General features: G+C 40.8%; 1 protein-coding gene across 1 annotated transcript; it reads right to left on the bottom strand.

The window, feature by feature from the left end:
* Nucleotides 1–9,239: 9,239 nt before the first annotated feature.
* gins3 (GINS complex subunit 3) lies at nucleotides 9,240–20,980 on the bottom strand. The gene is made up of 3 exons (XM_043707289.2): nucleotides 20,594–20,980; nucleotides 13,353–13,586; nucleotides 9,240–11,128 (listed from the first exon to the last, which is right to left on the bottom strand). Exons 1-3 carry the CDS (start codon nucleotides 20,762–20,764, stop codon nucleotides 10,898–10,900), a joined length of 636 nt encoding a protein of 211 aa, XP_043563224.1. The 5' UTR covers nucleotides 20,765–20,980; the 3' UTR covers nucleotides 9,240–10,897.
* Between the last annotated feature and the right edge of the window lie 284 nt (nucleotides 20,981–21,264).

The following is a 21,264-nucleotide window of genomic DNA, read 5'->3' as shown; positions in this document are numbered from 1 at the left end:
CTTTTCCAGCACCACTCTAGTATTGACTCTAATGCCATGATCAGCCTTTCAAAGCACTTCATGACCACCGAAGTTAAGGCCACTGGGTGGTAGTCATTGAGACACGCTGTATGCGTCTTCTTAGGCACAGGGATGCTGTTGGCCCCCTTGAAACAGGCAGGGACAATGGCCTGCTGCAGAGACAGGTTGAAGATATCCAAGAAGACCTCTGCCAGTTAATTTGTGCATGCACAGTCTGGTACTCCATCTGGTCCCATCACTTTCCTTGGATTCACATGAAGGAAAACTGATCTGACCTCTGATTCAGTGACTGTTGGGATAGGTTCATCAGGATTTGTCGGAATAGGTGTTACCTCTAAATTCTGGGAGGGATATGTCATCGGGTCTGCTATTTTGCACTGCCTCTTTTTAGAACCTGTGATGACATTCAGTCCTTGCCATAGTCACCGGGTGTCTGTTTGGGTCTCTAGTTTGGATTGGTATTGGTCCTTGGCTGTCTTAATGGCTCTGTGAAGGTCATACTTGGATTCCTTATATTTGAGTGTGTCTCCTGCTCTGAAGGCCTCATGCCTGGTTTTTATCAGGTTCTGTGTGTCCTGATTCATCCAGGGTTTCCTGTTGGGGAACACCCAGATTGACTTCCTCGGTATACAGTCCTCCACACACTTGCTGATAAAGTCTGCGACGGTGGTGGTGTACTTGTCCAAGGTACCTGCGGACTGTTTGAACAGGGCCCAATCAGCAGATTCCAGTCAGCACTGGAGTTGATCTCTGCCTCCTCCGACCAGCACTGGACCTGTAACATTTGGTGGGTCGGTCATGCCTACTGGACAGGACACTAGAAGAGTGAGTGTTGTGCCTTGAACATAATCTGCAAGTTATGATTCTATTGAGACGGTTACTCAACTAACCTGTAGAACAGCTCTCTAGACTTGGTATCAAATCTGCTAAAACTGAGTAACTTAGCCATTTCAGAGGGAGTAAAATTACAAAAGCACTGCTAGGAAATCACATGTAGGTCAGACAAAGTAAGGATGGTAGATTTCCCTACCCGAATTGGACAACTGAACCTGATGATTTTCAGAACAATTGACAATGAACATAGAACATAGAACATAGAAGAATACAGCGCAGTACAGGCCCTTTGGCCTTCGATGTTGCGCCGATCCAAGCCCACCTAACCTATACTAACCCACTATCCTCCATATACCTATCCAATGCCCGCTTAAATGCCCATAAAGAGGGAGAGTCCACCACTGCTACTGGCAGGGCATTCCATGAACTTAGGACTCGCTGAGTGAAGAACCTACCCCTAACTTCAGTCCTATATCTACCCCCCCTTAATTTAAAGCTATGCCCCCTTGTAATACCCGACTCCATACGCGGGAAAAGGTTCACACTGTCAACCCTATCTAACCCCCTAATCATCTTGTACACCTCAATCAAGTCACCCCTAAACCTTCTTTTCTCTAATTAAAAAAGCCCCAAGTGTCTCAGTCTTTCCTCATACGATCTTCCTTCCATACCAGGCAACATCCTGGTAAACCTCCTCTGCACCGGTTCCAGTGCCTCCACATCCTTCCTATAGTATGGCGACCAAAACTGCACACAATATTCCAGATGCGGCCGCACCAGAGTCTTATACAACTGCATCATGACCTCAGGACTCCGGAACTCAATTCCTCTACCAATAAAAGCCAGTACGCCATATGCCTTCCTCACCGCACTATTTACCTGGGTGGCAACTTTCAGAGATCTGTGTACATGGACACCAAGATCCCTCTGCTCATCCACACTACCAAGTATCCGACCATTAGCCCAGTACCCCATCTTTTTGTTATTCTTCCCAAAGTGAATCACCTCACACTTAGCTACATTGAATTCCATTTGCCACCTTTCTGCCCAGCTCTGCAGCTTCTCTATATCCTGCTGTAACCTGCCACATCCTTCCTCACTGTCAACAACTCCTCCGACTTTCGTATCATCCGCAAACTTGCTCACCCAACCTTCTAACCCCTCTTCCAGGTCATTTATAAAAATGACAAACAGCAATGGTCCCAAAACAGATCCTTGCGGAACACCGCTAGTGACGGCACTCCATGAAGAAACTTTGCCATCAACTACTACCCTCTGTCTTCTTCCATCCAGCCAATTCCTAATCCAAACCTTCAACTCACCCTCAATGCCATATCTCCGTATTTTCTGCAGTAGCCTACCATCGGGAACCTTATCAAACGCCTTACTAAAATCCATATATACCACATCTACCGCTTTCCCCTCATCAACCTCCTTCGTCACCTTTTCAAAGAATTCAATAAGGTTTGTGAGGCACGACCTGCCCTTCACAAAACCATGCTGACTATCCTTGATCACATTATTCCTATCCAGATGTGCATAAATCCTATCCCTTACAATTCTCTCTAAGACTTTGCCCACAACAGAAGTGAGACTCACCGGCCTATAGTTACTAGGGTTATCCCTACTCCCCTTTTTGAACAAGGGAACCACATTTGCTATCCTCCAGTCTTCTGGCACTACTCCTGTAGACAAAGAGGACATAAAAATCAAGGCCAATGGCTCTGCAATCTCCTCCCTTGCTTCCCAGAGAATCCTAGGATAAATGCCATCAGGCCCAGGGGACTTATCTATTTTCACCTTTTCCAGGATTTCCAACACCTCTTCTCTACATACCTCAAAGCCATCCATTCTACTTATTTGTGACTCAGTATTCACATCGACGACAATGCCCTGTTCCTGAGTAAATACTGAAGAAAAATATTCATTCAGTGTCTCCCCAATCTCTTCCGCCTCCACACGCAACTTCCCACTACTATCCTTGACTGGACCTATTCCTACCCTAGTCATTCTTTTATTCCTAAAATACCTATAGAAAGCCTTAGGGTTTTCCCTAATCCTACCGACTAAGGACCTTTCATGTCCCCTCCTTGCTGCTCTTAGCTCTCTCTTCAGGTCCTTCCTGGCTACCCTATAACTCTCAATCGCCCCAATTGAACCTTCACGTCTCATCTTGAGATAGGCCGCCCTCTTCCATTTAACAAGGGATTCCAATTCCTTATTAAAATGATTTTCATTTGACTAGTTTTTAAATTCCAGTCTTGACTGAGTTCAAGTTTCACCATTAGCCATGGTGCGATTTGAGCACATGCTCCCCAGAACATTAACTGGAGGGTCTAGTTTACTAGGCAAGTGACATAATCACTACATGGCCCCTCCTCCAGCTTTGGTAATTTTCAGTGATAATCTGGTCAAGGGTGTGCATTCATAATGTATAAGTCCTAATATTCAGCATACGATGCAGTGTGCCTAACCAAATTTATTGCTCCAAATGACAATGCTAGAATTTATTTAATTCCTACACATGCCAGGGACTGCTTGGTTTTGCTTTCAATAGTATAGATTTTAACATTAAGCTGAAAGCTTGTAATTATTTCACCAAGTCATTGTGTGGTTTCTAACATGTATGTGATTATTTTCATTGCTGCTTTCAATTCATAAAGGCGTATAATTTAAAAATTGAATAATCAACTAACTTCTGACTAAAATTAAGCAAAGCTATAGAAAGTTAAAGAACTCAAATCAATTAGCTTCCTGCTAACAGAACCTTCACTTCTTGCAGAACCACAATATACTAAATTAGAAACCCAGGAGTCCTACTCAGGACACCTTTGCAATTATCTGAATTCATCAGGTCTGGACCAAAGTGTTATGCAGCAGATCAATTCAAATAAAGCAGAACCTATTAACTGTTGAAGAGCTGAATCATAATACCATAAATTAGAGCTTCAAATGGAGGAACTGTGGAAGTCTAACTGAAATTCCAGGATACTTGAGATGAATGCTTAAGAGACAGTGAACCACAAAACCACACAAGATATTCAACCATGGTTTCACTATGCACGTACCACAAGATAAAAGAAGGAGCTCTGTTATTGCAGCTCGGTTGTCTGTGACAAAGGCAAATAACCTCTCCTTGAAATGCTGTGTTAGTTTGATTACTTTGTATGGCATTCACCAAAATGGTCCCTTCACAACAGATCCCTTCTGATACGTAGCCAGTGTCAGGATGTAAGTTTGCTCGCTGAGCTGGAAGATTCATTTTCAAACATTTCGTCACCATACTAAGTAACATCTTCAGTGAGTCTCCAGACGAAGGACTGCTGATGTTTGCTGCTGTCTATTTATAGGTTTGGGTTTATTTGGATTGGTGATGTCATTTCCTGTTCTTTTTCTCATTGGGTGGTAAATGGGGACCAAGTCAACGTGTTTGTTGATGGAGTTCCAGTTAGAATGCTATGCTTTTAGGAATTCTCGTGCTTGTCTCTGTTTGGCTTGTCCTGGGATTGGTGTGTTGTCCCAGTCGAAGTGGCGTCCTTCCTCACCCGCATGTAAGGATACTAGTGAGAGTGTTGTCCCAGCTCCCCCCTAGAAAGCAGGAAACATCAGCAGTGCTTTGTCCAGAGGCTCACTGAAGATGTTAGAGTATGGTGATGAAACGTCTGAAAATGAACCTTCCAGCACAGTGTGCAACCTACATCCAGAACCTCAACCTGAGTTACAAATCTTCTCAAAACTGGCTAGTAGCCAGTGTGTTTCTCTGCACAAAAAGAACCTCATAGCAGTGACAATCTTTGGCTCGGACTGGAGCAGCAACATGCTAACAGGTATGGCAAAACAAGACAATGTAAAGCACTACTGGTGAGCAAGTAGATGGTGCTAATTGAGAGTGCAAAGAAAGCAGGCAGATGATGCAGTCTTGATTGAAGCATTGAGCCAAATACCTGTACCATGCATGCAAAGCATCCATTCTGCATCCTTTCAATGTTGGGTACCAGTGTGCTATGCAATGAAAGTCGGTTTCCTGAGAAGCCTGCCACTGAATCAAAGGTACCATGATAGTCTTGAGGGACCAGCAGATGCCAATTTCTGGGGAGATGGTGTATGCAACTAGTGCCCATGGATTGTACTCCATTGCAGTTTGCTGTTCTGGTCATGCTTTGGAGTATCCAACTTTTTTAGCCAGATGGTAAAATAGAAAGCCCAATATTAATGAGGCAAATTGATCTGTCAACAAGGTACTTAGTGAGCAATAATCCCCCTCAATTAGTACCTCAGCATGCAGCCTGCAAAAAGCTTAAAACAGTGAGTTGCTTCTGGCATGAAGAATAGGCCTCAACTAGACTTCATGTTTGATTCTATTACACACCTCGCTATGGTTTACATTGCTCAGACACATTAAAAAAAAACTTCCACACAATGTGCATCCATCAACATAGGATAGTCACCAGCACTTAAAAAGAAACTTTCATGCAAACGATGGTGAGAATGTTTGGTCTGGCTATAACTGATACAGGTAGCATAAAAGGTATTTAAGAGCAATCTGGACAGGCTACTGCAGAAGGGAACAAACAATTACATCAATATTTAGATGGGAAGGGGTGTAGTGTAGTATAAACATTGATATGGATCAGTTGGATTGAATGAACCAATTGTACGTTCTTTCTCCTAAATAATGGAGAAGGTTTAACATTGAATACTTTTGTACTTCTAAAATAATGCTGTGTATTAAGAGTCGTTGCTGTATACTTCATTACTTTCCAGTGGTGGCTGTTCCTAGTGGCTACTTGGATGTAATTGTGCCAATTCATTTTCCACTTAGAGTGGGAGTTGTTCAAGTATCTCCACTCACTATCTACACCCTACAGTTTCAGTGGGGGAGGAAAGTTAAGATTTAAGGCTGTCCCAAACTCCATTGCACAAGTGAAATAGCTTAGTGTTATTTCATATATGAGGTAGGTTGAACAGAAATTTTGAAAGCCACAAAGCTTTCAGTTCTGGTCCCAAGGCATCATTTCCTCCCCAAACCTCCCTCTCACTCTTAGATGCTCCTCACCACTTACCGCTGATCAAGCATTTGCTCTAAAACAGCCTTACATAGCTTAGGTTTTTTTTCGACACTTCAATCACCTTTTTTAATATATTGCATGAATTAAAACAGTTATGATTAAGGAAATACAATGCCCCAAAAATGTGAATACAATTTTAATATTGAAGAGGGTTACAGACATTAAAAGCACATTTTTCAGTTTTTGATTTCACTAAATGGACTGGAGCCAAAGGTAGGCGGTAAAAACAATGACTGCAGATGCTGGAAACCAGATTCTAGATTAGTGGTGCTGAAAGAGCACAGCTGTTCAGGCAGCATCCGAGGAGCAGTAAAATCGACGTTTTGGGCAAAAGCCCTTCATCAGGAATAAAAGCAGAGAGCCTGAAGCATGGAGAGATAAGCTAGAGGAGGGTGGGGGTGGGGAGAAAGTAGCATAGAGTACAATAGGTGAGTGGGGGAGGGGATGAAGGCAATAGGTCAGAGGCGGGGGAGGGTGGAGTGGATAGGTGGAAAAGAAGATAGGCAGGTAGGACAAGTCATGGGGACATTGCTGAGCTGGAAGTTTGGAACTAGGGTGAGGTGGGGGAAGGGGAAATGAGGAAACTGTTGAAGTTCACATTGATGCCCGGGGGTTGAAGTGTTCCGAGGCGGAAGATGAGGCATTCTTCCTCCAGGCATCTGGCGGTGAGGGATTGGCGGTGAAGGAGGCCTAGGACCTCCATGTCCTCGGCAGAGTGAGAGGGGGAGTTGAGATGTTGGGCCACAGGGCGGTGTGGTTGATTGGTGCGGGTGTCCCGGAGATGTTCCCTAAAGCGCTCTGCTAGGAGACGTCCAGTCTCCCCAACGTAGAGGAAGGAACCGTTGCTTAGGTATTAAAATGACCAAAATCAATTTTCTGCATTAAAAACATGTCAAAACTAATCCATTTGTGACAGAAACAAATAAATTCTGCATCTGAGAACAAACAAACAACAAATGTTTTTAATTAGGATCCCTCCGGGACTTTGAACCTCCAAACCAGAAAAGAAATTAGCTCAATATTACCCATGCCAAAGAAAAAGCTGAGAGAAGACCACAAAAAGCAATGTCAGAAATGAGAAAAAGTATGGGAAAAAACAACTTGGAGTGAGAAGGTGGAGAGATGGAAATGCAAGAGACAAAAAAAAAGGTAAGCAAAAGAGAAAAGCAACACACAGTAGCACAGGTTTGTGTCTAAAGAACAGATGTGGTCAGAAAAGGAATCCATACTTTTACAATCTCTGGAGGAGTTAGCTTTGAAAACTTACCAGTAAGGGGAAAACAAAAATCAAGATTTCTCGCTGACACAGCAGTACCCCACTCAGGTGACTTAGATTAACAGTTAAAGCTGCCTGACCTTTAACAGACAGTAGATGGTCTCCTGCCATCAAGTGGCCAGGGTGATCACATACAGTAAAAATACTGAGCCGATCCTGTTACTGATAAGTGTGGACTCAAGATTTGCTTTTAATCAGAATGCCAGGGTCCAGCCCAAAGATCATGACAGAGACAGAAACCAAGAAACTCAGTAATTTTGCATGGTGCCCTTTTATTTACTTAAGGCTGAAATTGTTCTGATTCCCAAAAAAATTATTTAGCTTCTGTCATTGAGTAGTAAGGCAACAAATGTTTTCCAGCTCTGACAGCATCTCTTATTTTGGAGGTGGGGGAGGCATGGAAGGTGGAGGCTATAAATCAAGACTGAAAGCCCATGGAAGGAACAAACAAAACAAACACAGGGGACATGGTTATGGTAGGCCAATGGAGAATGGCAACTTCTTGTGATCCAAATTGTTAAATGATGATTATTACAGTCACAGGTGAAAAGGGCAATGCCAGAAAGAGAAAAATAACAAACAAGGTGTAAACCATTATGTGACTATTGCCATAGCAACACAGTACATTTCGTACTGGCAGCATATGTTATATAATCCATTAGCTGTTATCCAAATGGAGCAACATATTGTTTGTTTTAATGCAGTTCAATACATTTGCTCCATATCATAATGGCTCATTAGTCAGCAAATTCTAGGTCACTGTCCCTGATAACCCATCACAGCATGAAGTTAAAAGGCCTAAAAAAAATCAATGCTTCTGAAGCAGTGCTACACCATAACAGGAAACAAATTGTCGTGCTGCAATATCACTATTCCTCACTAGTCAAAGGATAAACTCCCTGAAATCAGGGATGCAAAGCTCAGTATGTGACATGGTTACTGTCAATGTTTGGAATTTTAGTTAATTTCTAGTGATCTTATGTGTTGCTTCCCCCCCAAAAGCAAACATCAGTTATGGAAGAACAGGGCAGTTTCTAAGAATTTGACTGGATGAATAAGGATTAATTTTAAGAAGTAAACTTCCAAAAGTTAAGAATTTTAAACTAGGGGGATAACAGCACTTTCCATTACTATAGTGTTCTAGATTTTTTGCTCCAGTTATACCTGCATAATGAGTTAGGGCATAGAGAGTGGAAAATATATGTTTGGCTACTGCTCGGGATGAGGGAGAGACAGTCATTGTGGCTTTTGATATCCAGCATTGCTACAGGAGCCCAGGTGTGCATTTAAGGAAAGGTCTGCAAACCTCAAGCAGCTGTCATCAGGCTACATAAGATTACATTGTAATGGCAGAAAATAGGTCATCAACCTCAAGTCAGTCAAGTCAAGTGTTTCTCCTCCGCTTGAGCCTGCCATATTTTCTCATTTAAATCTACTCTCTCAACCACCTATTTATTCCTTTCTCTCAAACACTAGTCCAGTTTCCCCTGAAATGCATGCAGAGTAGTTGCACTAATCACTCCTTATGGGAGCCATTCCCACATCTTCAGCTAAAAAAATATCTGCTCCATCTAGCCAAGTTGCAGGAAATGCCAATTTGATTACAAAAAAATGAACATGGTTCTTCATGGTGCCTCAACAACAGGCTTGACCTAATCTTAGAAGCAGAACCTTTTAATAGTAGCACAAATACTCATCCTCTTCATAACCTGGTTGGTGTTGTCTCTCAGCAAGATTACCATTTGGAAATGGTTTTCTGCCTTTGTCCCATCACTAAGAAGAAATTAGCTAAGGTAAGCCAAACATTTGTGATCATTGTAGCCCCAAAGATGACTTTTGTTTCCTTTCTTAAGCCTATATTCCCACGGTAAAGAACGAATATCTAAAGTAGTATTCTATTCACAGTATTTTGGACATGAAACCACAGATATACAAGATGCTAGTCGAAGTCAGTTGCAGAATTGTGTAACAAAAGAACTGATGTGGGAATATGAAGAAATTATAAAAATTATTCATCTAAAAAGACAAGACATGTAACATAGTGGAAACAGTGATATAATTCAAACAAGAATTGGGTACACATTTGAGACAGAATATTTACAGGATCATGGGGAAAAGTGGGATTAGTTAGATAATTCTTTCAAAGAGCTGGCACAAGCACAATGAACCCATTGAGTTGAGTATGTTCTAAAATCAGTGTAAAGATACAAGTAAATTTGAAAATCCAAGTGATTATTAAAAAAAAAAGAAGTTTGTATAAAAGGCTCAGACATGGTTTATGCAAATAAAACTTAGTTGAAAAAAAATTTAAAAAACCATCCTCAGATGACAGTTTCAACTTTAGGGCCTCTAGCCAATAAATACAACATTAAAAAGCTGACATATCCAGATATCAGAGGTCCACAAAAATCAGTTTGAATACAAAAAAAAACTTCATATAATTCAGACTTGCTTCGTCAGGTCATCAGAAGAGCTGGATCTTATTCCCACTTCAATCTGAAAGTTAATATTGATCAAGTTAAGGAGATTAGGTCGGCTTTCCTGTCTTTCTTGCAACACAAACCCAACAGTGTTTTGTAAGAGTCTGTGGAACTTGCTGGTTTTAAAAAAAATCTTTCTAGATTAACATTAAATCTGCAATTTATACTTCAGTTACCTACATTGTTAGTGTTAGCAGCACCTGACTCAACCGCTTAGAGCTGCATCTCTGCTGCCCCCATTAGTAAGAGGGATACTACACTCTGAAGCAAGATATTTTAGATTGCCATACATATGTATTCTGTGGCTAAGATATTAGCTCTAGCATAAAGCTACCAAAAATCAAGGCGCCAATGACGACAAAGGATTTTTTTTTTTAAATTAGAGTACAGGGAAGCACATCTGTAACTAAATACTCTAGCATAATAAAACTTCACTCAAGTTAATAGGAACACCATGCCAGTGACCTATCTATATCCGAGATGAAGAATGATCTATTCGAAACACAAATGAATCAAGTCCTGGGGAACATCAGTAAAATTCATACACTAGTGAAGCTTGGAAATGAAACACGATACTCAAAGTTCATGCATCTATTCAGTGTTTGAGGAGCGCACAAAACTCCTGGTCATATGGTTACCAAAACAAAAAACAAACTTTAAAATCTAAACAAATAATTATAATACATATAGTTATCATGTGCCATTCTACACAAAGAGATTTTGGCTTTAGAGGGAAATAGACAAGAGATTTTAAAGTCTGTTTTTCTTTCTAAAATTATCGAAGAGCCTGGCCTTCAGCCAGTTTGTTTTGCTGAACAAATTGTTTATAACGGTCTCTTCCACAAGTGCTGCAGGGGGTCCCATATTGAATACCAGGAAGAGTCAGAAAACAGCTGCAACTCTCGAATGACAGAAACGGACTCAAAATCCTGAAGATCCAAAATGCTTAGTGAACCAAAAGTTGGTTTGCAGAGTCTTTGCAAGTGGCTTTGTTCACGTAGGAAGCAAGCAGAAGTCCAGAAGGAAAAAAATCCATGAGAAATTCTGCTTCACAGTGCAGTACTGGTTTAATTTTCACCCAAAGTGATTGCACTGTTAACTACTCAGTTGTAATTCCTGCAGAATCAGTTTCATCTTAGTGGAAACTCCGTTATATATTGGTGAGGAATACGAATAGTAACAATCTGCTTTAGCATCTCTCTGGCTCAAGTTCCATCTCAGGCCTCCATATCTGCAAACTTTCGTTTACCATAGCTCTGAACCAGATTGGAAGTGGTGATCTGCTCGGCCTGCCCCTTCTCCCACTTCTGAAACTCATTCAAGCCTTTTTGACCAGCCTGGAACAGTTCTCGCTCGAGCTCGTCCAGGTGAGCCACAAGTGATGATGTGTCCTCATTGTATGCATTCTGGGAGGAATCCATGATCCGACGAAAGCGGGTGACAAACGTCTGTGCCAAGAATAAATTTTAATTAATAGTACAATACAGGAATAGCATGCTTAAGCAGTTTCATGTGATGATCACACAAATCCTGGCCAGAGAAAAAGTGATTGGACAATATCCCCATTCAAGTATGCATTGAGACTACGCTGCAATTAAGTGCCTGTGATCACTTCTACCGATTTAATTTGTATTAGATGCCAGAATGAGTAATATTTGTTTTTCAGAAGACCGCTGTAACTTTGCTCACAAGATTTGCTTGCTGTAAATCAGCAAAGTTCCAGTTAGAGATACTGCTACTAACTGAAATCAGTAAAAATTTTAAAAGATAGAGTTTTGCTGCAGAAAAACTGAAGTGCTTTTATCATTAAAATGATACCTTCCAACTTAAATCATGCATTCAATACAATGCTAGAACTATGGACCATAGTACTCAACTGATTGGAACAACAAAAAAAAACCACACAAATTTGGCAACACAATGACAGCAGGAATATCTAGTCCCAAATAAAACAATTTTGGGAAGTCACAAACCACTATTACTATAAAAACATCTTCCAGATGCCTACTCATTCCTTATCATGGATTACAGAGGAGCAGCAAAGCTGCAGGAAGACTTGTACATGGCAGAAAAGCCCCTACCTCCTTTACTAGTTTCAGAGTACAGTAGAGGGAGAGCTTAGGAACTACGCTAGTGTTCCTGCCTTTTGGAATGAAGTCTGTGTACTTAATGTTTTTTCCTTTAAACAAACAGTAATTCCAACTTTTAGGATACGGGATAAGATGCATTATGAAGTCAGATGCTGACATGACAAATACATGCATATTAAAGTGTTCCGTGTCAAATTGATATTGCTCTCAATACAGAGTCAAAACTGCGGTTCAAGATTCCTTAAGGAATTAAGCCTTTAATCTAGATTATAACATTTCTTCAGAACTGCTGTTTTGTCAATGTCAAAGGTACCACCAAGGCAATATTAAACCATCAAAACCATCTTCTTGCCTGTTCTAGCAACTCAGCTGTACCTTACATGATTTCTGTGCTCCTCGAATTGCCATGTATTTTCAGAGTCTAGAATAAACCAGGTTGAATTGAATGACCAAAAGCCTGGACATTGTGTCAAAGCATCTGTTGAGGTCACAGAATAACTGATCACTCTTGAAAATAATGAATTATATACGACCACAATGGGTCATTGAGAGCAGTGATAAGAATGTTATGAAAGCAAACTTCTGTTTATTTCTTCCTTTTATACAGGCAACAATTAAGAATTAATAGAGATCACAGCCCATATCTGAATCCATACAAAATTACATCAGTAGAATGTCAATCTGCCATTCAAAAAACACTCTACTCCAAATAAACTTCACAGGAAGTGCTGATAAAACTCAGCAAGATCGTGGCAATTATCAGCTTAGCAATAAAACAGAAAAGTTATCAGAAGTGGTAAAAATTTGAGATGAAATCATTCTACAAATAGGCTGTAAAGTGTGGGTGGGGATGATTAAGAATAAAAGGAAAAAAATCTATGATCAGATGGAAGGCAGGGTGGAATCAAAGGCAAAGATGATGGTGGCAAGCAAAAGGGTATTAGTGAAACAAGAGACAATTACTCCTATTTTTCAGAACACCAAATGGGCTGGTAATCCTTTTGTTGCCATTTACATCTTCATCTTTTGTTTGTTTACAAAAGAAATTCCCTCTTTCCTTGTACATTCATTCCTTTTGACAGTGGCTACTATGCAGGACTCATGTAAACTTCTTTGGCAACAGTTTAAAAAAGGCATAACCTCTGTCAGGGAAGCTGATTAAGATCACCAAATACATGTTCAAGTTCCCCAAACCAGCCATCATCCTAACTTGGAATTATACTTCGAGATTCTTTCATTGTCACTAGATCAATGTTTAAGCAGTGGAAGCAATTCATCATTACTTCCCAAGTGCAATTAGAGGTGGGCAATAAATGGTGGCCTGGTCAATGATGCACACATTGCATGAATGTATTAACATCACAAAGCTTTTGCTAATTCTAAAGAAAACAGGTCATCAACCTGACAATTTAACTGTTTGCCTACCTCCCCCACCCCAAAAGATACTACCTGGTCTGCTGAATATTTCTAGCAATTTGCACTTTTCATTCAGATTTCCAACATCAGCAATATTGTTTTTACTCAAATAGCTCTCAAATGAAAAAAATAGGGCCATTGAAAGTAGTACAAATGGAACATTCACCTGTAGGATGGTCTGAGCAATTTCCGTGTTTTCTGGATTATTAAAGTGTAACAGCTGTGTTCCAAAACCATAATAATACGGCCCCAATTTGTGCAGGTCGACAACCTTTGCATCAGCACTGAAAATTGTCCGCCAGCTGCCTTGATACACTTTTGGTGTACTGGCAGAAATGATGCGACGTTTAGGATCGCATAGCCCTTTGGCCATCCAAAGAGGCAGTTCCATCTTTGTACCCTATTAGGAACAAAAAAAAACTAAAGTAAGAATTCAGCTCACAATAAACCACAAAAGCTCAAATGAAACAGAATGGCTGGCAATTCCTGGCAAGGTAGGAGTCCTTATTTGTCAAAGCCAAACAAAGAACAGAAAATAAAAATTTGCACTGATAGTGACATCCTGTGGTTATGAAAAGTACTAAGTGCTTTAGAAGCAATTACATGCTTTTCAAATGTGGTCAGTGCCAGATGTTGGAAATACTAAAACTAATTTCCACAGAACAAAAAAGTAACATGATCATAAACAGATAATCTGTTTCTTGTGACACCACTCACACAAAGCATAATATTGGCCAGGACATCAGTGATAACCCAATGTCCTTCTGCACGTAAAGATCTCATGAACGGTGCCTCTACAGCATGCCATTTCTTCCTTTGAGGAGAGTGTTAAGCTTGATTTGTGCTCAAGCTCCAAAATGAGAAACTCAGTATCTTGGAATTCTAAGGAAAGGGTGCTACCAAATTAATCACTGTCATTCCAAAGCACTTCATACCATCTGAAAAAAAAATTTACAAAAATGAAGCCATTCATAATGAATACATATATGCATATGTAGCAACCAAATTTATCCAGTTAGAAAATGTGATAACTGACTACATAATCCATTTTGGTACCTTTGGATTCAGAGAGATTCAGATAACAAAAAAATGCTGCACAGATAATTCAATATGGCACATTTGGTATAATAGCTCCTTGAAAGTGGAGTCGCAGGTAGATAGGATAGTGAAGGTGGAGTTTGGTATGCTTTCCTTTGTTGGTCAGAGTATTGAGAACAGGAGTCGGGAGGTCATGTTGTGGCTGTACAGGACATTGGTTAGGCCACTATTGGAATACTGCATGCAATTCTGGTCTCCTTCCTATCAAAAAGATGATGTTCTTGTGAAACTTGAAAGGGTTCAGAAAGGAATTCCAAGGATGTTGCCAGGGTTGGAGGATTTAAGCTAAATAGGGAAAGGCTGAACAGGCTGGGGCTATTTTCCCTAGAGAGTGTCAGAGGCTGAGGGGTAACCTTATAGACGTTTACAAAATTACGAGGGGCATGGATAGGATAAATAGACAAAGCCCTTTCCCTGGGGTGGGGGGAGTCCAGAACTAGAGGGCATAGGTTTAGGGTAAGAGGGGAAAGATATAAAAGAGGCAACTTTTGCACAGAGGGTGGTAGATGTATGGAATGAGCTGGAAGTGTTGGATGTTGGTAGAATTGCAACATTTAAAAGGCATCTGAATGGTTATAGGATGAGGAAGGGTTTGGAGGGATTTGGGCCAGGTGCTGGCAGGTGGGACTAGATTGGGTTGAGATATCTGGTTGGCTTGGACTGAAGGGTCTGTTCTGTGCTGTACATCTCTATGACTCTAATTACATCTGCACTTCAATAGGCATTCTGTTCAGCCAGTTTAGGCTCATGGACTGCACAAACCACGTTTTTAAAGAGAAGGTAATTTCCTAAATAGTTATTCTTATATTACAGCTGACATATTTTGCCTCAATTGGTGATAGGGAGGTAGCAATGACCAATCCACTATTAGTTAAAATCATATCTAGAATAGTAATTCATCACAAAAGTAAAGCAAAGAACTGTTGATGCTGGAAATAGCAAACAGAAATTGCTGGAGAAACAGCAGTTCTGGCTGCATCTGTGGAAAGAAAAAAGTTAACTTTTTGGCGACTCTTCAGAAAATTCAACTGTCACACTCAAACTACTAAAAGATCTAAATTGGTGGAAGATGGTGTGAATTAAAATAAGTAAAACAACAGATTCCCATACATCATTGGATGAGACTGCAGTCACAAGGATTTGTGAACAAGAACAAAAATGATCATAGCTTGGCAGTAATGCTCTTATCTCAGTCAGTAGGTCTAAGAGAATGCCATTTGGGAGCGAGGGGAAGAATTTTTAAAACTTAAGAGCATTGTGAACTTTTGGAATTTTTTACCATAGGGCTATGGAAGCCAAATCTTTTGGGTCTGTTTAAGGTAGAGATTGATAAGATCATTGATTGTCAGTGGCACTCAGCGTTAAGGGGATCAGATAGATAAACAGTATTAAAGTGTTTGATCTGCCAGGATTGTACTGAATGGCAGCGCAGACTCAATGGGCTGAACTTCCCATGTCTGTTCCAATGTTCTGAAGATTTGAGTGCCATGTTGACTGGCATTGTACGAAATACAACCTTTTAGATGGAGATGCTAAAGCAAGACCCTGACCATCCGTTGAGAGGGTGAAAAAAGTTCCAAAGGATGCAAAAGTAATGGTCGATTTGTCCATGTAAAACACATACACAGTAACAATTGACAGTGAAGCATTTTGTGATATCCTGAGGACATAAAAAAGGCACGACAAAAATATATATTGTTTATTTGAGGTTAATGGATTCAACACAGGAATGGAAGTCAATGCAGACAAAACAAATGGCAGCAAGATGCAGATATCAGATTTTGATCAATTGGAAAAGAATGATAATATGACTTGCACTCTGGGACACAAACAGCATGCAGGTGGCTCAAAGCTCAAGCGTTCAATTTTAGGTGAGGTGGAAGGTAATGAGAAAATTAACAACTTGGGAGTCAAAGTGCCTTGAACATAGCAAAACATCCAAAGATGCATCACAGGAGCATAATAAACAAAATTTGAGATGGGGCAGGGGATCACAGTAGATGACCTAAAGCTTGGTCAGACACAAAATTCCAGTGTGTTGCATTACAACATTGGGGGTGAACCCTTTTGCTAATTTGAACCAGACCCCCAGAAAAGGTGACCTCCCTTTGTAATCTGTTAAAGTATGAGTAACCAAGAACTATAAAATCCTTATATTTAAAAGAATAAATTGTTAATTTTAACTCCTAAAAAAACATTAAACACCAACTATCTACATTGTAATCCTCCTTTGTCTGATCAATGTATCTACCTCCCATTCTACAACAATACACTGATGTGATTAACAATTAAGTTTAACAAAAAAAAATTCAAAATTAGCCAGTCGTTGCTTTTGCATTGGTATCTTCACCTGAACTTACCTGGGTCTTTTCTTCAGCCTTCTGCTTCACAAATTTCATACAAAAAAGGTACCTTTCAGAGCGATTCTGCAGGCCATCTGTGTTTGTTGATGCTCTCTGCCACTCTGGCTAACTGTTCAAAATGTTGGATTTTATATACCTCAAAACGTCTAACCATCTCATTGGATGGTCATTCAAAGAGTAAACTTCAAATTAGATTGGATTTTGGTATCTTGGGGCATAATTTACACTGATTGGCCAAATTCAAATTTGTTGTGTAACAGAGCAACATAGCTCCAGCTATTTGTTTTCACACCCAAATAATACCTTTTGAAATTGTTCAGCATACTGATTTCACTCAGTACTTGCCAGCTTCCCTTCTTTCAAAAAAAAAAGGTACAATACACACCTTCATAATAAGCATAAAAGACAAAACGGAGGTAGTGAACTAGAGTGGTTTAGGGACAGAACAGAGCTTAGGACGTTAGCAGCTGAAGACATAGCTACCAATGTTGGAATGGATTAAAAATCTGAGCTGCACATGAAGCTGAACTGGAGGAATGTAGGGCTCTCAGATTTTTAGAGGTGGCGAATACAAAGATAGAGCTGAGGTCACATTATATACTCAATGGGATGTAAGAATCTAGACTTTCCTGACACTAACGTTTATTTGGGATATTGTATATACTAAATATCAGCATTAATATTTCTGAAATTAATTGTTTATCATGGACATGCATTTTTATATTAACTATTGCCACTTACCTTATCAACATGCAGTAGTACAAATTTGAGTCCTAAAGGTCAGTAAGGCACGATCAGATATCAAAGTCCAGCAAACAAGCATTGCAAACAACTTTTGCAAGGAATCCACAGAAGATTAAAGTTATTTACTCTTTAAAACAAAAGTAAAATCTTGACTATTGTAGAACAAGTTCTGAAATGAAAATTAAATTTCTAAAATAGAGTTTCATTCCTCCACATTTTAAATTAAAGTTTTTAAAAACAAAATCTATATTGTTCTGATTATCCCATGTCCCTGTCCTTCTCAAGTGTACTCATTTGTGCAGCATGCTTTGCAGTGACAGAGCATTTAAAATTTACGAGGAGCCATGTAACAGAGTCAGAAGGTTGCAGTGTTCAAGTTCTACTCGAGAATTTAAGCAAACACTCCAGTACAATACGAGTATGATCAGGGGAGAGGCCTTGTTAGCCCCTCAGGTGATGTAAAAGCTTCCTTGGCAGTATTTCAAACAGCAGGGAAATAGGAGGAACCTCAGCAAGTAAGTAGAGTTAAGATTTCCCCAAGTCCAGTGGCCCTTCATCAGGATTTGAAAATTAACTCTGCTTTCTCTTCATAGGTGCTGCCACTCATGCTGAGTTTCTCCAGTAGTTTGATTTTCTATTTCCAGCATTTGCAGTTCTTTGCTTTATTCTAGCAAATAAGTTATCCCTGCCATTATGGCCAATATTCATCCAATTACCAGCAACCAAAAAAAAAATCAATGTATCTAGTTCACATTTTTGTGGGACCTTGCTGTGTACTAATTGCTTTCCACATTTCCAACATACACCAGTGACTAATTTCAATAGCTGTTAAAACACATTCAGATGGCCAGAGATCATTAAATATCCTAAACTAATGCAAGCTTTTTTTGGCCATTTTCTGAACAAGCAGTAGCATCATATTCTTGACTGGTTTATACCCTATAACACTGTTAGATATCTTCAATCTGCTTAAGGGACAGACTCCCTGTAGAGGGCACCATGTGATTTCAGATTCACAATTACCAAGGATTCCATAACAAAAGCCCATGAAAAATCTGTGGACAAGTATAAACTAGACTTTTTAACTCCTGAATTTATCGTGAAAGATGCAGCTTGAAAGCAAATTGACCCTCTTTTGCAAGCAATTTTTAAAAATTTTATCCATATTCCAAAGTTAATGTTCCTGTGTATGCACAGCCCTAATACACTAGATGTAATCGGATCGCAGAGAATAAAGGAGAAAATGAAGGCTGCAGATGATAGAGATCATAGTTGAAAAAAAAGTATGGTGCTGGAAAATCACAGCAGGTCAGGCAGCATCCGAATTGCCATTTCAGGCATAAACCCTTCTTCAGGAACGTTCCACTGTGAAACATGCCCAATGAAGAGCCTTTGCCTGGAACGGCGATTCTCCCGCTTCTCAGATGTTGCCTGACCGGTTGTGCTTATCTAGCACCATACCTCTCAGAATACACTACACCACTATTATAGAAAGTAAATCTCCTGTCACAGTTTATTCTTCCGCATCCAAGTGCCACTTACCCAGTCGTCCTTTATGAAGCCCAACTCTGTCCAATGTTTGGTTTATGCCCAAGTTTTTCCCAACACAACTTATGGAGCAATGACAGTGTATCTGACAGACACTAATCTTCAGTTTTTATTCTCAAAATCTCAATGCCTCCTTCAGTCTTTCCCAGCCTGCTCTTATTATTGATAAGAATACTGCATGGTCAGCAATACTCTGTTCTCATGCTCCATATACAGAAGAACCTGGATTATCCAAACGAGTGGACACTATTTCATTTGGATAATTGATCATTCAGTTAATCGATTCAATGACTCTCCTCTGGGGCTCGGAATGTTCTGAAGTTTCTGCTCCCCTCGCTCTGCCTGCCTTGCTCCTTCTCGCTATCTCATGGTTTATTTCTGAGCAGACACACTTATCTGTAAGGGACCTGCAGCATTGCTGAAGCCTCCCCCCATCCACCCAAATCAGTTCAAAGGGATTGACATAGTGAGCACTTGTTAAGTCTGCTCCCCATTCAGGAAATTGGCAGCAGCAAACCGCACACAAGACTGCCCTGTCCAACACCACCCCCTGTTTCCCCCCCAATGCCACCCACAACCCCATCCACCCCACCCCCAGTCCACCTTCACAATAACACCCCTGACCCACCCACTCCAGCAAGGCCCCTTCCATCCCCACCCACCATCCACCCCCGCCCTTCCATCTGTCCCAGCCACCCCAGAACATTGTCCTGTACAGGGCAAAAGGTGGAACCTGTCAACAAGTTGCAGTAAAAAGGTGTGTACACACACTATTTTGAGGGCAGCCATACTGGAGAACGGTGGGTGGGGGTGGGGGTGAAGAGAGCGCACACATGGGCAGTCAGTTATTTGGAGATGGCACCTGTGCGCTAACAATATCCATGACTATTCTTGGCAGCATTTCATTTTTAATGATTATAAACAAAAGACGTGAATACTATGGAAACATCTCTGATGTAATGTTTTTAATCGGGACATTGAGATCTTCTTTGGCTAATTTATATTCGGATAATCGAGATTCATCTGTATTATGAAATAGTCAGGATAAGCTCAGTTGTCTGGATTACAAGACTCTGAACAAAAGAAAACGCTCGGTCACCCGTTTTGACTAAGTTAATGGTAGCTGGACACGCCGACGTTTGGGAAGTTTTCTGCACAGAACTAGCAATAAAAACACAATAACTAACCAGAAACTTGCTTCATTCATTAACTTCACAAACCAAAGATAAAAGTAGGCTTCTATACGCAGAGAGAACGAAAATCTGCGGATCTGCTTGGAGGTATTTCCGATGCAATATAACTTTGGAGAAAGAGCTCTGACCAGTTAGAAATCGAAAACACCTATTACGAGATGTACAGGCCAATTTTCATTGTCTTGCTTCGAGGGAAGAAAGGATTTCTTAATATTTTAGGTTTTTTTGTTTGCCAAAGAGCAATGACTATAAACATTTTACTGGTTGAATTATACAAAATTAGAGTCAGAGCCCACTTACTCGGGTACAACAAAGCCATTTCTGTTCCATACTTGTTTTAATTAGAGAACCACATTTCTATCACATCGCCACTATCCTTTAGTTTTTAATTGACAGGCCCCGGAAGCAGCGAAACGACCCCTTCACCTTCCCACTTGACGGCGGCCAGCCCGCTCCCTTACCTCGGGGATGAGATCGGCCTCACTGCTCTTGTCTAGAAAGCCCAGTCGCGGCAGCAACATCACAGTCCGACATGGAACCTTCTCTTGTGTCATCAGGATATCATCCAAGCTGAAGAAATTTTCCTCCAGGCCTCCCGGAGGTACCGGCAAATAGGACTCGGCGCGCGGCATTAAGAAGGCCGCCTAACTAGCTTGTTAGGTAAGAGGAGGGGCGATAGGCTCGAGCCGCCGGAAACGGGCTCAGTTCAAATCTCCCGCCCAGCCCGCTAGGCAGCAGCGACCAAACGCAGACTCCTCTCGCAACTACGTAACGAGCGAGCAGATATTGATTTACGAGCAGTAAAATCGTAATCTTTGTCAAACACACCAGCGGAAGGCACGATAAACTTAAGCGTCCGCAAAACAAAAATCAGTGGCAACTATTAATAGACCGCCGTCATCATTAACATAACGCACGTATATATTTTTGATAAAATGCAGAAGCAGGTACAGCGATTGTCGGCGAACTCACGTGCCTCCCAGATCCAGCGCGTGGCAGGTGGGCGGTTAGATTTTGAAGAGGGAAAGGGCGCGCGACCGAGGTTCGGGCGGCGCTTGGCGGAAGGAAGGAGTAAGGTGGAGGTCAAAGGCAGAGGACGGACCCAGTGAGGGTCGGAGCAGGGCAACATAAG

The sequence above is a fragment of the Chiloscyllium plagiosum genome, unplaced genomic scaffold (assembly GCF_037043375.1).
Source record: "Chiloscyllium plagiosum isolate Xiang-an unplaced genomic scaffold, Cpla_swu_hap1 HiC_scaffold_17, whole genome shotgun sequence".
NCBI classification, from domain to species: Eukaryota; Metazoa; Chordata; class Chondrichthyes; order Orectolobiformes; family Hemiscylliidae; genus Chiloscyllium; species Chiloscyllium plagiosum.
This window is presented reverse-complemented; position numbering and strand designations above follow the sequence as displayed.